The 17,429-nt window shown below is 64.4% G+C and overlaps 1 protein-coding gene across 1 annotated transcript; it reads right to left on the bottom strand.

Moving 5' to 3' along the window:
• Positions 1-96: 96 nt before the first annotated feature.
• STX1A (syntaxin 1A) lies at positions 97-16,513 on the bottom strand. Its single transcript, XM_080831061.1, has 10 exons — positions 16,463-16,513; positions 8,354-8,431; positions 8,060-8,159; positions 5,383-5,457; positions 4,641-4,714; positions 4,433-4,541; positions 4,256-4,329; positions 3,346-3,483; positions 1,795-1,905; positions 97-1,497 (listed from the first exon to the last, which is right to left on the bottom strand). Exons 1-10 carry the CDS (start codon positions 16,490-16,492, stop codon positions 1,420-1,422), a joined length of 867 nt encoding a protein of 288 aa, XP_080687187.1. The 5' UTR covers positions 16,493-16,513; the 3' UTR covers positions 97-1,419.
• Positions 16,514-17,429: the final 916 nt, after the last annotated feature.

Below are 17,429 nucleotides of genomic sequence, written 5' to 3'. Positions count from 1 at the left end.
CCCCGAGTCCCTCCTCCCTGTTCATGCTCTGCACACTGAGCCCTAAGTTCTAAGACAGGGACAGTGACAAATCCAGAGCAGAGGCAGGGTACAGATACAAATGTTTATTCTACATAAAAATTTCACAAAATGGGCAGCTGGTTGTACCAAGACCTTTGGTGAAGGGGGGTGAAGGAGGGGAGGGAAGGCGCTGTTCAAGAAGGCAACACGGACGGTGGTCACAGTCACTGGGCAGGAGCAGAGCTGAGGGGAGGCGGGGCCTGGCCGCGGCCCCGCCCCCTGCCGCATGCACTCGCATGCACACTCCCAGCCTGTCAGCGAGGGGGGCTCTTGGGTGGGGGCACGTTTCTGACTGGAGAAGCCCCGAGACGGGGAGGAGGGCGGTCCGCCTCCCCGGCTGGCTGCTGAGTACTGCATCCCAGACACCAGACACCCACGTGGCATGTCCGTGGGGGGACAGCAAGGGCAGGACGTGACTGTAGGCCTGAGGTGACGTCTGACTTTCCAGGGCACAAGAGAGCAGGGACCCCTGTCCCAAACATGCAACACACGATGGCTTGAGAACCTGACAGGCCTGCCGGGGAGGGCGGCTGGCCCAGGGTGCGGGCTTCGGCTAGGGCAGAGGCCCGAGCGGCCCCATCTGCCTCCTGAGCTCGAAGGGTGGCTGGAAACCAGGCACCCCACGACCTCTCTAGAATGTTACCTGGGGTCAGGCATAGCCCGGAGGGGTTGCTCCTGGGGCTGTAGGAATGTGGGAAGGGAGGACGAGGCAGCCAAGACCTGCTGGCCTCTGCCCCTAGGCCGGGGAGGGAGCCTGGTCTTGACCGAGCCAGAAGCCACCTGGCCACGACACCCTGAGCCTCCCTGGCAGTGATGAGCTGTTAGAGGCTTAGAGCTGGGCTGTCTCTCAGGGCCACCCCTCCCCTGACCTGAAAAGCAGCACCATGTGGCCAGCTGGCCCGCACCCCTCAGGGGGCTCGGCTTTGGGGGACAGCTGGAGAGAACAGAGGTCAGGGCGGACGGGCCGTTGAGGAGGAGGCAAGGTTGGGGGTCTAGCGAGCGCCCTGGTCCCAGGAGAGGGCAGACCCTGGGCTGGACTGGGACTGCGGGCGGCAGGGGAAGGGGAGCGTGGCTACCCTGGGCAGCGCGACCCGGGAGGGGTGAGGCGGCCTGGGCCAGGGCCTGAGTCTGTTCCCTGCGGACCTGCCCCCACCCCACTGGCTCCTCGGTACAGACACACACTGTCACAGAGATCATGCACACGACGGCTCAGGGCAGGGGGTACGGAGGGCCCTACGGCCGAGAAAGGAGCGGTACCGGGTGGGAAGGAAGGGGCTCCGAGCCAGAAGGCGGCAGCAGCCAGCGGGCCTCCTGAGGGCCGACGGACCGTCCCGAGCGGAGTGGCGGGTGCGGTGGCTTCTACCCGAAGATGCCTCCGAAGGTAGAGGCGATGACGATGCCCAGGACCACGCAGCAGATGATGATCATGATCTTCTTCTGCACGGGGGAGGCAGGAAGGGGCGGCCTCAGACTCGGGGGGAGGCTGGGGGCCGGGGCTCCCAAGGAGAGGGGTCCCTGAGCGGGGCTGAGGACTGGGGGCCCGGGGGACAGGATCAGAATTGGAACTGGGGAAGGGGCCGCCTGGAATGTACCCAGGGAGGCGGTGGCTGCGGGGAGCTGAAGGCCTCGGGGTCAGGGCTGCGTCCGGTCAGAGCCCAGAGATGGGGTCAAGGCAGAGTGGGGAGGGCTCCGCGCTGCTCTCCGGGGCTCCGAGGGGCAGAGGGGGCTACTGACCCGGCGCGCCTTGCTCTGGTACTTGACGGCCTTCTTGGTGTCGGACACGGCCCTCTCCACGTAGTCCACCGAATGTTCCACGTTGTACTCAATCCTGTCGATCATCTCCCCCTGCAGGGCCGGCGCCCGTGAGCTCCAGCCGGCCCCCCTCAGGGCAGGACTCGGGGGAAGCACCCTGAGGTCAGAGGAAAAAAAAAGTGCAGGCATGAGGAGGATGGGGTGCAGCCTGTCACCTGTGCCCCTCAGGCCAGGCACCCGGGGAGGGGCTGGGCCATGCAGTTCCAGCCAAGGGGGTGCAGACCATGCAGAGGGTGCTCAGCCGGGGCCGGGAGAGGCAGGGGGAGGCAGGGGCGGCAGCGGGTGCTCGGACAGGGTCCCGCTCCCTCCTCGCAGACATGCAGGTTGACTTCGGTCTTCAACGTCCAAGGATCCCTGCCTACGCCCGTAGCCCTCCTGGGCCCCATAATCCGGTCCCAGCAGCCCCCCAAGGCCGCTCGCACCAGGACGCTGCCCGAGACTACCACCAGCGGTGCCGTGGCAAGCAGCCGCGCTCTCCCAGTCCACTGCTCCTGCTGGTGTCCTGCTGGTGTCCTGCTGGTGTCGCCACGGTCGCCGCCACAGCAGCCTCCCGGTGGCCTCTCGGCTTCCTGACTCGGCTCACACCACACCCACACGTCGGGGAATCCAGAAGGCCAGCACCCCGTCTGCCTCACCTTCACTACCCCCCGAGCTCCAGCCGCACGACCTCCTCAGTGAGCCGGGCTCTTGCCAGTCTCGGGACCGGGCTCTGCTGGTCCCGCTCTTCTCACCCCGGGAAGTCTTCCAAGCTCAAATGCCACCTCCTCAGAGAGGCCTTCCCTGACCACCCCCATCCAAAGCGGCCACCGCAGGGACGCTATTACGGTGTTACCTTAAGTGTGGCCCTGGGACTAGCAGCGATGGCTTCCACCTCGAGCCTGTTAGAAATGCAAATTCTCGGGCCCCCTCTCCAACCTACCAATCTCTGGGAATGGGGACTAGGAAACCTCCAAGCCCCTCCAAGTGATTCCTGGGCCCTTTTCGAGTTGGAGAACCCCCGCTCTATCTCACTGCCTCCTGCTGACCTCTCCCGAGCACCCGGCACAACCGGAGAACATTCCATTTGTCACTCCCTTCTGCTGCCCTTCCGCCCCACAGACATTAGCTCCAGGAAGCGCCCCCCACCCTCGCCCCGCTGTCCCAGTCACTGCTGTACTTCCGGCTCCCGGGAAGGCGGCCGTCCTCAGTGCCCCTGAGACAAACGGCTGGTGAGTTGGACAAGGCTGGGTGGGGGGGCCATGCGGGGCCTGGGGGCCTGGCGGGCCAAGCAGAGCCATGCAGAGGACGGGGCTCCTTCAGGTGGGCCCGGCCCCGGAGGCGGTTTCAGCAGCGGGGGGTCAGTTACCTGGAGACTCGGTCCCTCCCGGGCAGGGCAGCGTGTCAGGCAGAAAGGGTGGGGGTTAGTGCAGCCCCGGGGGCTGCTGGGGGCTGCTGGGGGCTGGTGGGCCGAGGGCCGCGGGCCCGGGCTCTCACCTGGCTCTCCACAAGCATGGCCATGTCCATGAACATGTCATGCAGCTCCCGGATGCTGTTCTCCAGCTTGATGATCTCACTGTGCCGCGTCTCAATCTCGCTCAGGGCCTGCTTTGAGATGCTGGAGTCCATGATGATCTAGGGGGGTGGGAGCAGTGGGCTGGGACCTGGGAACCTGCTGCAGGGGGCAGGGCGGGGGGGCCCCCTGGGCCAGGAAGGCAGGCAGAGGGCGAAGGCAGCGGGGACGGGTGACGGCTCCCTGCCGGCCACAGTGCTCTGCCACTTCGTGCTCGGCTCCTACTAGCTGTTACTCGATCTCTCCGGGACGGACTTCTCAGCGTTAATGTGAGGCCCCCTGTGCCCACACATAGCCACCGCTCAGCAGCCTTGTAGGGAGGCCAAGTTGACGGCCCCCAAGGACCCAGGCCTTGAACCTCCTTTCCTCCTCTCCCCGTCCCCCACCCTCCAGTCAGCCTCCCAGAGAGGGTAACTACTCCTCCCTTCTCTCCTGGAACCCGCAGCCCCTAGCTGCCTTCCACTCTGTGGGCCACCTCCTTCAGGAGCCCCCCTGCTCAAGTGTCACTTAAATGTAGAGACGGCCAAGGGCACTATGTCTCCCAGGAGAGGAACAAGGAGGCCCTGAGGACGGTGGAAGGAGAGCCCCTGGCCACCGGCAAACCGGAGAAGCAAGGAAGTGGACCCGACAGAGGAACCAGGAGACAGCGGGTCTTCATTCTACCTGTGCCACTAATATCTGTGTAGCCTCAGTCCGGTCCCTTTTCCTCTGGGACTCCGCTGTCCCTGAAACTGGCCTCTCAAGGGGGCTGTGTCCACAGACTGCCCAGGCCCAGCACTTTGCACACACGCCAGGGGCGCAGTGGGGTGGTGGTGGTGGGTGGCTCACACTCACCCCGGAAGCAAAGATGGCTGGGTTTCCGCTCTCCAGCATGTCCTCCAGCTCCTCACTGGTCGTGGTCCGGCCAGCTGTGAGCAGGGATCGCACTGAGCCCTGCACACCCGCAGGGTTCGGCCCCGACCCTGCCCCTCCCCTTGCCTCCCCCCCCCCCCACCGCCCCCGAGAGCTCACTGATCTCCAGCTGCCTCTGGATGCGCCCCTTGCAGCGCTCGCGGTAGTCAGACTGCGTGGCATTGTACTCGGACATGACCTCCACAAACTTGCGGGACAGTGTGGAGTGCTAGGGTGTGAGATGGGGGAGCAGGTATCAGGCCCAGCTCCACAGAGCCCCAGGGCCTCCAGCGCCCACCAGCCCACCCCGGACACCCGCCAGCAGCACCTGCGTCTTTCGGATCCTCAGGTCCGCGGATGAGCGGTTGAGGCCTTCCTCCTGCTCGATGCTCTGCTCGATGCCTGGGGGGACGGGGGGACGCTCAGCCATGACCTGTCCGCCTCGCCACTGTCCTCTCCCTCTTGGACCCACACACCCAGGATCTGCTCCGGACCTCTCCTGGAGAGGGTCTAGTGTGGACTGGGCGTGGGAGGGGGTCACAGGAAGCAGACGGAGAGGACGCACCAGACTCTGGGGGAGGGGTCGCCAGGGGCCCATCCGGGCGCGCCGCGGGTTTCAGCGTGTGCACATATGCACACCCGTGAGGCCTCAGGCACACTGCAAGCTGTGCGTGTGTGTGCGCGTGTGTGTGTGTGCCTACCGCGCACTGGGCCTGGCGGCTCCGGCCCACCCTGCCTTCTGCTCAGGAAGGCTGTGCGCAGCAAGGGGCCAGGCGGGGAGGACCTGGTGGCCCCAAGCTCCAGGCCCTCGGTCTCTGGGCCCGCGTGCACCTCTGCCCTCCCACAAACGCGGTGCTGGCCACACCTTGAACACTCTAGCTTAAGTGGGGGACAGTTCCCAGAGTGGAGGCCGGTGCAAACAAGCCTTGCCAGGTAGCAGCGGCGCCCTCATGAAGGAAAGCAAGACCCAACGGGCCCCTCCGAGCCAGGGAGACCCGTGGGACGCAGAGGGAGTGGGCCCGGCGCGCCCCTCCACCCCCAGCCAGGGCCCGGCTGGAGCCCGCACTCACTCTTTAACTTGGAGCGCACTTTGTTTGCGGTCTTCTTTATGTCGGACATGAGCTCCTCCAGCTCCTCCTTCGTCTCTGGGGAGGTAGAAGGGGTAGAGGGTAGACGCCCGGGGCGCCCCCGCCGCTGCCTGACAGTCAGGCTCAGCCCCGGGCACAGGGGGCCCCGTCGTGGGGCTCCGGGCAGACCCTGGGTCCCAGGTCTCCCGCCTGGCCCCGGCTAAGACTCTGCCTGCCCCTCCGCTCCTGGGCCCAGCTGCAGCCTCACCCCCTCCGTGCTGCCTTCCAAGGAGCCTCCCCTCCTCCTTCACTGGCTCTCCCACCCCCTGCAGATAACAGATGGGTCTAAATTTAAGGCAGAAATAATTGTGGAGCAGCTGGCGATGCTGGAGTTGGCGCTGGGAACACTGACTTGATGCTTGCCTGAGTCGAATGGGTGGGGGGCTGCGGGCTCACCTAGAGTTACCTGGTAGCTCTGGGGGGCCGGGAGGCCAGACGTCCAGCCAGTAGGGGGACAGAGCCAGGGGCCGAGGAGGCTGAAGCAAGCCCCTGTCAACGGAGCACTCTGGGTGGGGCAGACCTTCTACTGGGTGCCCTTTCCCAGGTGCTGAGCTCAGAGGAGACCAAGCGCTAGATGCCTAATGGGTGGCCGGGGGCACGAGGCACCAGGCCTGGATGGGAGCTGGCAGAGAGAGGCTCAGAGAGGCAGGCCCCCTGGCACGCGGTTAGCCCTGGGGCCGCAGGTGGCCAGTCCTGTGACAGTGAAGCTGGGGGAAGCCCACAGCCTTGTGTTTCTGGCCGTTGCTCCAACTGGAACCTCTCTCTAAAGCTGGCAGAGGCCCTGGGGGTTCCCGGCTTGCTCCACCCCCGGTGAGTGGCGGGCTGGCTGAGTGGGGCCAGGTGGCTGCTTCCCTCTGGGGTGCTGGTGACACCACCCCAGCCTCAAGGCAACCCCAGGACTCTGACTTCCTGGAGAAACCAGGCCCGAGCTCCTGGGTGAGCCTTAGTTTCCTCTGGGGCTGGGCCCCTCCGGGGGGGGGGTTGGTGGGAGGAGCATTTATAGCAGTTGATCGGTTGGGGGGTACCTCCGAAGTAGGTCGTGAGGTAGGGGGCTTCGGGGAGTGGAGGAGGGCACCTCTTTCGTACAAAGGAAACTTGGTTACCAGCTGCTCTGCCGTCTCTGCCTCTTTTGCTCAGACCCAAAACAGCCCAGCCCGGATGGCAGCCCCCAGGGAAGGCAGAGCAGGCCTCGGCCCGGGGAAAGCCCCCCACTCGCTGCCGTCCTTCCTGGTGGCCCCTCGGGAACCGCTCCCTCCGGTCTGGAACCCTTACCGGGGAGCCCCCTGCCCTCATCAGTGACCGCTGGCGGTCCTGACTGCTTGGCTCACAGTGGCAGTTCCGAACGGGTCACTACTGACCGACGCGGGGACGCCTTGTGCAGAAGGTGGGACAAGAGGAAGGACCTGGCGTCTCTGTGGCCCCGCGCTCGGCCCGTCGCCCACAGGGGAGTGCCGCGGCTCTTTCCAGCACTCCGCTCCCGCAGTCAGCCTGCATCCGGCCCTCAGCAGGAGGGACCCACGTGGGGACACACCCGGACTCAGACACACGCGTGCATGAAGACGTATGATGTCACACGTTGCTACCTGAGACAAGTCTCTGGGGAGAGGGGCAACGTGCGACGGCCATACTGAACATGGCCCTGCCTTGGGGGGGGCCCCCCTCTCCTTCCCACCCATTCCTGGGACAGGCTCCCGGCTCCCGGCAGACTCATATCGCTTTCTAAGGGCCTGGCCCTGGGCTAGCTCGGCTTGGCCCTGGCCTCGGGTTCCAGTGCACTTTGGGGGCTGCGGAGAGATTTCTTCCGGCGGCTTGAGGAGGCCCGCAGGCTGGGCCGAGGGGCCAGGGATAGGGAGACACAGCAGGAGGCCACGCGCAAACCCAGCCCTAAGGGCTTCCCCTGAGCCACCCAGGGCCGGGACCCTCCCCCTTGCATTCTTGGGGCCCCCCGGGCTGGAGGGGTGGGGCGAGGCGGCGAGCCGGCAGGAGCAGTGTACACCCGCTCAGGTCACAGGCCTGGGCGCCCGCACTGTCACTGCCTCCCCAGGGCCGAGGGGAAGGAACCTCGGACCTGCGTGCTATCAGCCCGGCACAGGGCTGGGCAGTCACCGACACCTCGCCGGCAACCGCAACAGGAGGGTCGGGGGGCCTGTCTGGGGACAGAGTGCAACGCAGACACACACAGGCTCCCTGTGTGCAGGAGAGAGGTGACTTCCTGGAGCCCCGGGAAGGCCCGGCTCCGGGGTACCAGTGGCCGGGTGCCAGGTGCTGGCTCCTTCCGGAAGCTCCTCCCGCTTGGCCGGCTCGCCCTCCCACGGCGCTGAGGCTCGGCGCGGCCATCTGCTCCCCCGGGAGGCTCGGGAAGGGGAGGGGCTGGGCAGAGAGGCTTCCTTTTGAGCCGGGCAGCACCCCCCGACCCAGCTTACCTGGCCCAAGGTCGGCGCCCCACTCCATGCCAGCCTGGGATACTGGGCACCGACCCCTGCCCCAGGCCCCGGGCCAGCTGTGTTCCCTGGAGCTTTCCACGGGGCCCTCCCCACGCCAGGCAGGCCCAGCAGGGCGGGTGCTGGGGATCCAGGAGCCCCTTCTGGCAGGACGCCGCCCCCCAGTCCCACACACTCACTCTCGTCGGGGTTGGGGGAGGCCAGGATGGCGCTGTGCTTCCGCTTCACCTCCTCCACGTTCTCCGAGATCTTGTCGATGAAGCCGCGGATCTCCTCCACCTGGGCGCCAGGGCTCGGTCAGGAGGAGACCCGGGAGGGCGCTTGTGGGCCCTGGGGCTGGACCAGACTGGGGCTGGCGGTCAGGCTCAGAGGGGCTGGACCAGGCTTCGGGCAGGGGTGTGACGGGGGGTTCCCCCCCCCCGCCTCCAAGGTCTCCCAGCGTATTCGAGGGCGTGGGGTGTGCTGGCTCCCACCTGTTCGAAGAACTCATCCATGAAGCCGTCCCGGTCCACCGTGACAGTGACATCGTCATCATCATCGCTGTCCTTGGCCTGCGCAGGCGTGTGCACACGTGAGTGGAACTGTGGCAGCCCCACGGGGTCCCGCTGGGCCTGGGACTGCAAACTGCCCATCATCCATATGCAGGAGGCTGGTGGGCTCAGTTCCGGGGCCCTGACTGCCGCCCTCTGTCCTCTGTCCTCTTGGCAGGGACAAGGTCTGGCTGTGCCCTCAGCTCCCAGCCACAGTGAGACCCGGAGGACCCCTGGGGCCCCAGTGTAAGGAGAGAAGCCCTGCCTGTCAAGTTGGTGACAGGGCCCAGTCTCTACCTCTAGGCCAAGGACTCCTTCCCCTGCCCAGCTGCTTGCCCCTTTCCCACAGAACCGGGGCCCTCCCAACACACCCCTCTCCCTAGGGGGCAGCTGGAAACGCTTGGCCCCCTGGCTAGCGGCCCCAACTCACGGACCTTGCCTAGGACACACTGTCTAGAAGCCGGCCTTCTCTACTTCCCAGTCCCGATGGTTTTTATTTTTTTTTTAAGATTTTATTTATTCATCTGACAGAGATCACAAGTAGGCAGAGAGGCAGGCAGAGAGAGGGAGGAGGCTCCCCGCGGAGCAAAGAGCCCGATGCGGGGCTTGATCCCAGGACCCTGGGATCATGACCTGAGCTGAAGGCAGAGGCTTTAACCCACCGAGCCACCCAGGCACGCCCCCACCCCCCACAGTGGTTTTAATTAGGCTGGAGACCAAAGCTCCCAAGCTCCTTTTTGGCAGGGGGGGGGGGGCGCCAGGGGCAGTCCAGGCGTGGGAGGCCTGGGTGCCACGCCACCCATACCTCCTCGGAAAAGGTAGGCTGGCTCAGACCGGGGGGCTGCCCCACAGTGCCTGAAGCGGGCCTGGGAGATCCTGGCTGTGCGCAGCCCGGCAAACCCAGCTCTCCCCTGGTCACGCTTGCCATCAGACCTCCATCCTCCTTCCCTTCAGGCCCAGAGCTGGGCCCCACCAGCCTGAGAGGCCAGTCATGTCGCCTGGCTCGGGGCCTGCCCTAGGCCCCACCCCACCACCCCGGGAGCAGCCGGACAAAAGCCACCCATAATGGGGCTGAGTAATGACACCTGTGACTCCCAGTGCGCTGGCCGCGCTCGGCACTGTCCGCCTTACACGCTTCCAAATCGCCAGGGGCAGCCCGCTCTGCTGGCAAGTCCCTCTCCACGGCCACGGCCAGTGGCCCCCTCACACTGCGGTTATCGGGCTTGATCACACCCCTTCAGGCCTCAGCACCCATGGGGAGGGGGCGTGAGCAGCTCAGCACCGGCCTTCGCCCGGATCTCTCTTGTGTCAGGGTCCGAGCCGGGGACCAGGCAGCGGCTGAGGGACGGCGAAGCTGGGGGACCCAGGAGGCTGGGCCCAGCTGGCCTGCTGGGGAGGGACCCAGGTTCTGTGCCCAGCACAGACAGTGACTGGCTGAGGGACGTGCCCTCTGAGTCTGTTTGCTCCTGTGTGCGGTGGGGACAGGGACGCCTGGCTGCAGGGACAGAAGGCTGAGGAAGGGTGGGAAAGGCACAGCATGTTCTGGAAAGGGCTGTGCCCCTGGGGCTCTCGGGGTCCCACTGCCCCCCCAGAGAGGGACCAGACAGCAGAGGGGTTGGCTGGGAGCTTTATGGAGGCGGCTCTCACAGGCCCCTCTCATCAGGAGATCACACCTCCTCCCCCAGCAGCTAAAATAAATCCTCGCTCCCACAAGTGCTTGTGGCTGCTACCAGGTGGCCCCCTCCCCCCAACCGAGCCCACCTATAGACAAAGAGCATCTAGAAGCCGTTTCCACACTTTTGAACCTTGCCAGGCGCAGGACCTAAGCTAGAGGAGCACTTCTTAGGGAAACTGAGGCAGAGTGCAGTCTAGAGGAGCCCAGGTCCCCCGGGGCAGCCTGCTAGGCTGGGAGGAGGCCCCAGGAACTCCCGCCCTTCAGCGGCCTGCCCTCTCTGTCTTTCTTGGCATCTAGAGAGCACAGGGATGGACAGGAAAGGACACAAGGAGAAGGTTCCAGGTCCTCTCCCAAGAAGAGTAATGGCCAGCTAGGGCCAAAGACAAGGGCATCAGGTTTCCAGAGACAAGATCCGTTGCCAGAGACCCCTGGGATCCGGGCGGCTGCTCGGCCTGGGCCCGGGCTTGCCCGGCCGCCCGTCGTCAAACAAGGACAGATCTTCTCCAGCATCCAGCAGCTCCGACCTGCCCCCTCCATGGCCCCCCCCCCAGAAATCTGACAGCTGGAGTCGGGGAGTTTCTCCCACACAGGGTTGGCAGGAAGGAGGCTCACGCTCTCCCCCCGGCCCCCAGGCCATGGGGGCAGAGCTGAGGAAGGGGACACCTGGGGCCAGGGCCTGGCTGGGGCTCCAAGGCTGGGGTACACCCCGAAGGTGGCATTCGGATTGGCCCCAAAGCCGCTCGGAGGACTGAGGGCCTGACTTCGCAGCCCGGGTCACAGCAGTGGTGACTCCAAGCAAAACCTTGAGGGGATTCTCCACAGGGACCCCTTCCTTACCACGTCCTGGCGCTTCCTCCTCGTCAGGACTTTGTACCCACCGCCCCTCGTCACCTCACTGGCTCAGCCTGAAACCGGACCCCGGCACACCCCACCTAAACCATCTCCCGGCCTCCACAACCCACCCGCTGTCTTCCCTTGCCCCAGTGCAATGCCCTCCGCCTGGAATGCTGATTCCATGAGGCGGACATTCCCGCCATCCTTCGCTGCCACCTCCTTCCAGAAACCTCCCCCCATCTCCACCAGAACCACAGCCACACACTGAAAAGCCACCTTGGCCTCAGCTTGCACACCTCCTGTGATGGTGAGCTCACTAGGCTTCCCCGGGCAGCTCTGCCTACCTTCGGCTGCCCCAATTGTCCCTTTCCTGTGGCCCTAAGCCATGAAGAACCTGTTGGTGCCCTTTCCCTTGGCTGGACTTGCCAGAGATCTGACGGCAGCATCCACACCTTCCCTGGGGTCTTCTCTTCAAGCTGACCATTCCCTTTCCCTCACATCCCTCCCGGGACCCTAAGTTAAGTTGCAACCCCTGCCCCAGACTTGTCTGGTTCGGCCTCTGTCTTCTGCGGTACATGGTATAAACTCAATGTGTTGTTGATCGTGGTCTAAGTGGTACCAAAGAGCTGACCCATCCCCTCCCTCTTTTTATGTGGTCTACCTTCATTAATGCAACCAGAGATCAGTATAAGTGATCATATAGCACTTCCTGCCAGAAAAGCCCCAAGCCCTTACCCACCCCTGTCTACTTGGTTGGATTTTAGGCTCAAGGGAAGGACTTTTTTTGCTTAATTTCTTCATTTGTTCTGATCCTTGTTCCACTTTGTGAGAATCTGATGGCTCATGACTCTGGGGCTCCCTGCAACCTCGTCCATATCTAAGCCGGAGCCCTGTGGCACCTTTCTAGAGACATCCTCCAGATTAACTAAGACCCCAACCAGGTTTCACTGGACACTAAATAAATAAGAAGCCCCAAACCCAGACACACTGCAGACCCAAAACGAAGTAGGAACTGGGCTGGCATGTCCTTGTGTCCTGGGGGTAGTCAGGGCGGGCATCACCGACACGCACCAAGGGAGCACCCAGATGGTTAGAATCATGAGGGCCCCAGCTCCCTTGGAAACCTGCTAGCCCTCTATGAGTGACGGTCACAGCACCAGCAAGAGGGCGAGACTGGACTGGGGACTTGAGGTGGCGGCTGGAGCCTGGTGGGGGTCGCAAGCATCTTCAGGACAAACCCAGCCCGTCATCATATGAGCAACCTACCGGCCATCTGGCCCAAACTAGGTTCTGCCTCATTCTCCTGAGCTCCTCCTCTGAAACCCCCCATTCCCAACGGTCCCCCCAAATCAGAAACCAGGGTACATCTACTTTCTTCCTCTTCCTCTCCTATCCATCCAACATTTGACTTGTTGCGGTGTTCTTTTCACTGGGTCATAACCCTGTTCCAGCACCATGATCCCTTGGAAGGCTTAAAAAAAAAAAACAAAAACCCAAAACCCAGCTTCCAGGATTGAGAGATCGAATCAGAATTAAGGGGTTTGGGGCTACGTTGTTAAAAAGCCCCCCGCCCCGGGGTTGAGAACCAGTGGTCTCTCTTTCTCCTCTCTGGTAGGCTCTGGCCTCGTGAGGCCTCTGGGCCGAGCCATCCAGGATGAAGGCCGCCCGGGCCAGAAGCCCTGCACTTCCAGAGGAGGCCAGACAGCCCTGGTGGTCTCTGCTGGCAGAGGCCCCAGGATTCCGGGACACCTTCCTGGAAACAGAAGTGTGATTCCTCCAAGAGGCTGGGAGGCCAGCAGCCTCCAGGCCCGTCCCTGGGGATGGATGGCGCGAGGCCAGCCCCTGTGTTGATTCATTCCTGGAGCAGGAGTTGGCTGTTGTCTGCCTCGAGGGCTAGTTTTTTTTTCCCCTTCTTGTTTTTAATGAAGAATCAAAGTCAATACCACTAGAGCAGAGAGACCCAGCGCTGAGTCAGGGGTATGTGAGGCCAGCCTGGGTCTCCAGGAAAGAGGGGCTCCTCCCGACCCCTGTCTGATCCCTTCACCCTCTCCCCATCGCGTGTCCGCCCTTCACCTCCAGATCCTTGCCCCTGACCGGGGGCCCCAGGGCAGCTCCCGGAGGCAGCCTCCACCGGTGGAGAGGAGCCGGCTTCAGCCCCGCACTACCTTCCCGCCCCAAACCACGACACACCACGGGCCCTTCGATAAACCCCTGGCCCTTTCCAGACCTCACTATTCCAAACTGTGAAAGAGGAGGTTTTCCTATCTCTGAAAGAGGAAAGACTAGATCATCCCTGAAGACCATTCTGGCTGCACCCCAGGCTTGTTCTGGAAGAGAAACCCACTGTTTCTTCTGGGAAACCCCAGGGAGGTAAGGGGAGGGAGGAGGCCTACTCGTATATCCCTAGTCTTCCACTCTGCAAGGCTGATCTGGTCAGGTGCCCTGTAGGGATGAAATGGACGAGAGAGGTTAAGGCAAGAACCTGCCTGGTGTTGCCCGGGACACCCAGTCTCTTTTCTCTCAGCGAGAAGGAAAGCGGGAACGGGTGGGCTTCCCCACCCAGGCCTGCCCCCAGTGAGCAGGCATCAGACCACCCTCCTTCTCTCCTGGTTGGGCATTCCCGCCTCTCTGCCTTTACCCACGTGGCTCCCTCCTCCCAGTTCCATCCAGCTCCCTCTGGGACACCCCAGGTTCCCTTCTTCCGGGGTCTGGCGGCCCCCTGCGCTCCCTCCTCTCTGTCCTCCGGCTCCCGCGGCAGGCCCCAGGTCCTGCGTGGGGCTCAGCACGAAGATAAACACCCTCCTGGACCCAGGGAAGGGTGGGTGAGCTCCAAGATCTCAGAAAGAAAACCAGGAAGGCCTCCGAGGAGGGGGCAGGTGGCAGCGGCACGCCAGGTGGGGCTGCCCGGGGGGGGGGGGTCTTGCCCTAAGTCTCTCTGGTTCTGTGACCCTGGGCTAGTCCTTGCCCCTCTGAGACCCCTGGGTGGCCCTTCTGATCTCTGAGGGCCCCCGATGATCCCTTCGCTCCGTGTGCACAACCGCAGGATAAGCCGCATGAGGAGAGGATGCTGGCGAAGGCTGGAGGGCTGGGCCCGGCCTGCAGAGCGCCGAGGAAATGCGCCAGCTCCTTCCCCAAGTGTGACTTTTATAAATAAGCTCCCTTTGCTTTCCTTCCAAATGTGGTGGCGTTGGATGTGGGAGGAGGAGGGGGAGGCGGGAGGGAGGGCTGGCGGGGGTGCAAGTCACTGGCCCGAGCACCACCTCTGTCCAGCCCAGCCTGTACGCCGGCCTCTCGGTTCCTGGGGATTCTGACTCCTGGGGTTCAAGGTCTCTCTTAAATATGGAGTCAGACTCAGGTGACCACCCCTTGCCTTGAGAAACTGGGCTCTAGGTTTTCTTATCTCTCCTTTTACAGGTGGGAACCCAAGGCCCAGAGGAAGACTTGTGGGAATGAGAGGTCCCCCAGACTAGCTGTCCCACCCCACCCTGTGTGGGCTCCTGCGGGCTGCTGGAAACCCCCAGGGGGCAGGACCACCTGCCAATGAGGACAACGGCCTTCACTGGCTGCTCTGAATGCCTGCGGGGTGGGGTCTAGAGGAGAAGCCAGGCCTCGCCATCTAAGGCAGCCCCAAGGCTACTGTTTATGTATCTATGTGGGGGGGATGGGGATGAGGGGGTCACAGAGACACACCCCAGAGCAACAGTCCTGGGGTCAAGCTCCCTACAACCCATGCCCCCCCGCAAGGGCCTCCAGTCCCAGCCAGGCCTAAGTCTGACTGTCTTTGGGACAAAGCCCCTTTCTACTGTCCCTTTTGAGCTACCAGGCGTGCCATCTGCTCTCTTATGCCTCAGTTTCCCCTTTAGGAGAGGGGACAAAGGCTGATGCGCCAGACAGCCTGTCACATGTAAAGGACTGTGTTCCCCTGACCACTTGGTTCCCACATACACTCCCGTCTGACCCACCAGGCGTCCGAACATCGCCAAATGCACCGCACCGCCACTCATCGCCCAGATAACATTCTGACTCAACACAGCACAGGAAGCTTGAGGGCAACCGCAAGGGCTGGCGGGGGAAGTGTTTAGACATCATATATGACATGAGGGACCATCTTCTTCCTTTGAAACCTCCTGAGGTTTACCCTGGGGGTTGGGCATTTGGCCAGGAATAAAAGGTCTGTTGGGGGGGGGGGGGTCCTAGCCAGAGCAAGAGGGGAGATGAAGGCAGGAGGGTAGAGGTCCCAGCTCCAGACTGCCAAGGAGACTAGACTGGTACAATGGAAGAAATGGGGGCACAAACGCAGGGAGCCTCTGGACAGACAGGTCAAGCCAGGGGCTCAAAACCCCAAAGTACACTTGAAACTTTCCATATGAGGACGTCGGTCTCTGGCTCCGAGCTGGGTAGCAGAGGGAGGGCTCAGAGGAGCCAGGGAGCTAGCGGCCCCCCACCCCAGATCAGCACTGTGGGCAGGGCACCTGCTAGCCAGCATGGTGGTCAGCTAGGGGATCGACAAGAGTCAGCTTGGTCTAAAGTCCTGATGCCCCCCTCCCCACAGGCAGGCTTCATTTCCTTCAATGCCCCCAGGCTTGCCATCTCTAAGGGCAGAGGTGAGAATGTCCTCGTAAATGTCAGAGTCCAGGGGAGACAGGGGTGAGGGGGTAGGGGTGAGTGAGGAGCGGGCGGCAGGGGTCTCAGTCAGGGCCAGGAGAGGGTGGGCTCTGTCTGGTCAGAGCCTTTGCGCATCCTCTTACTTCCCCCAAACCCCGCCCCAGGAGCCACACCCCGGGGGCCCCGAGACACAGGTGGAAAAATAGGTTCAGGCTGGACTCGGACCAGGAACCCCGGAAGATCTCAAAACGCCGCGGGCCGGGGCTGCCAGGAAGCCAGCAAGGTGGACCGGGGGCGAATCCGACCCCTCAGGGACCGGGGCGGGCACCTAACCCCGAGCGCGACGGGGGTGGGGAGCCACAGGTGATGGGAGCTACAGGTGACGGAGGCGGCGGGGCGCCCCGCGGGACAGCGCCCGCCCGAGGGGCCCGGCCCCACCCGGCGGCCCGGCTTCCGCAGCGCGCCCCGCCGCTGGGCTCCGGGCAGGGGACCGCCCCCGGCCCCTTCCCGCTGCGGTCCCGCCCTCTGCCCACACCCGTGCCGGGGGACAGGAGGGTCAGTGATGCGGCACCGCGGGGGGACAGAGACGGGACCGGCTCCGCGGGCCGCGGCGAGGTCAGCCTTCCGTCCCGCCGCGGATATCCGGTAGTAGCCCTCCGACCCCCCAAAACAAGGGGGCGCGGGAAAGTTTATCCGGGACCCGGGGCTCCGGCCGCCAGCCCGCGGGCCCACGGCGCCGAGCTCACGCGAGCCCGTGACCGCCAGTGGGTCCGAGGGGCGGGACCCGAGGGGGGTCGGGGTCCCGGGCTCCGCGCCGCGCCCTCCCGCCCGGCCGGGGACGCCGGGGGCTGTCGCCGGGTGGCCGCCGAGGCCGCGAGGGGAGCGGCCGGCGCGCGGGGCGCGGGCGGCGAGCGGCGGCGCGCGGGGGCCGGACTCACCGTGCGGAGCTCCTGGGTTCGGTCCTTCATGCTCCCGGGAGTGGCAGCGGCGCCGGCTGCAGCCGTGTGAGCCCCGCATGCGCGGCGGCCGCCCCGCGGCTGCGCAGCGCCAGCGCGGCCCCGCCCCGGCCCCCGGGACCCCGGCCCAGCCCCCAGCCCGGCCCCGCCCAGTCGCCGCCCCCGCCCCCGCCCCGCCCCGCCGGCCCCGGGCGCGCGCAGCGGGGTCGGAGCCCGGGGACCCGGTGCGCCCCGTGCCCCCGCGTGCCCCACGCCGCGTGATCCCTGCCAGGCCTGGGGCCCCCGGAGCCCCCGCTCCCTCTCTGCGCTCAGCCGCCCAGCAGCTCCGCCCTCGCTCTGGACCCTGGATCTTCGCCCCCAGAGCTCCTCCCACCCCTGAGGATTTGCTGGAGGTCGGAAACCCCTCCATTTCCTTGGAACCTCTGGCACTCGCCCCCAAAACCCTGCTGCAGAGTTTCAGCCGCTGAGCCCCCACCCTTCTCGCTTTCCCCCAACACCTCATCCCGACTCGGGCTCCTCTGGCTTCTCTTTCCCTGGATTTCTCGGTTCCCTGGTGATGCTGGGTGACCACCTTTTTCCTTTAGTTTCCACGGCCAGCAGGATGCGGGGACCCTTCTATCTTTGAGGAAGGGAGGTCTAAGCTAAGGTCTAAGGTCTAAGGTCTTCTGCCCCTTTCCCTGCAGCCCCAACCCTGAGTCCCAGCCCCAGGTCCGAGATCCTATGTCTCTCCACGGCTGGGGGCAGCTCAGCCTGGGGCCCAGCTCACGGTAGCACTAATGGAAAGATCTTAGCAGTGTGTAGAGGCGCGGTGGGTGGGGGCTAGTCAGGAACAGATGCTCCTTTTCCAATCTCTGCCAGCAGCTTGTTATATGGCAGCCATATAACACCCCCCCTCCCCCAGCTGTCCCCTCTGTGCCCTGGCCCAGACCCTCTTGACCTCAAGCCAAGC

The sequence above is a fragment of the Martes martes genome (assembly GCF_963455335.1).
Source record: "Martes martes genome assembly, chromosome: 18".
In the NCBI taxonomy this organism is placed as follows: Eukaryota; Metazoa; Chordata; class Mammalia; order Carnivora; family Mustelidae; genus Martes; species Martes martes.
The sequence above is the reverse complement of the archived record's forward strand: the minus strand, read 5'-3'. Positions and strand labels throughout refer to the sequence as shown.

What these genes read in the sequence shown, in the direction of transcription:
- STX1A (XM_080831061.1), bottom strand. Translation starts at nt 16,492, where the DNA reads ATGAAGGACCGAACCCAGGAGCTCCGCACG. An exon ending in AGTGCGCTCCAAGTTAAAGA is followed by an intron (nt 4,715 to 5,382) that starts GTGAGTGCGGGC and finishes CCGTCCCCCCAG; the next exon opens with GCATCGAGCAGAGCATCGAG. An exon ending in ACCAGAGCAAGGCGCGCCGG is followed by an intron (nt 1,498 to 1,794) that starts GTCAGTAGCCCC and finishes TCCCCCGTGCAG; the next exon opens with AAGAAGATCATGATCATCAT.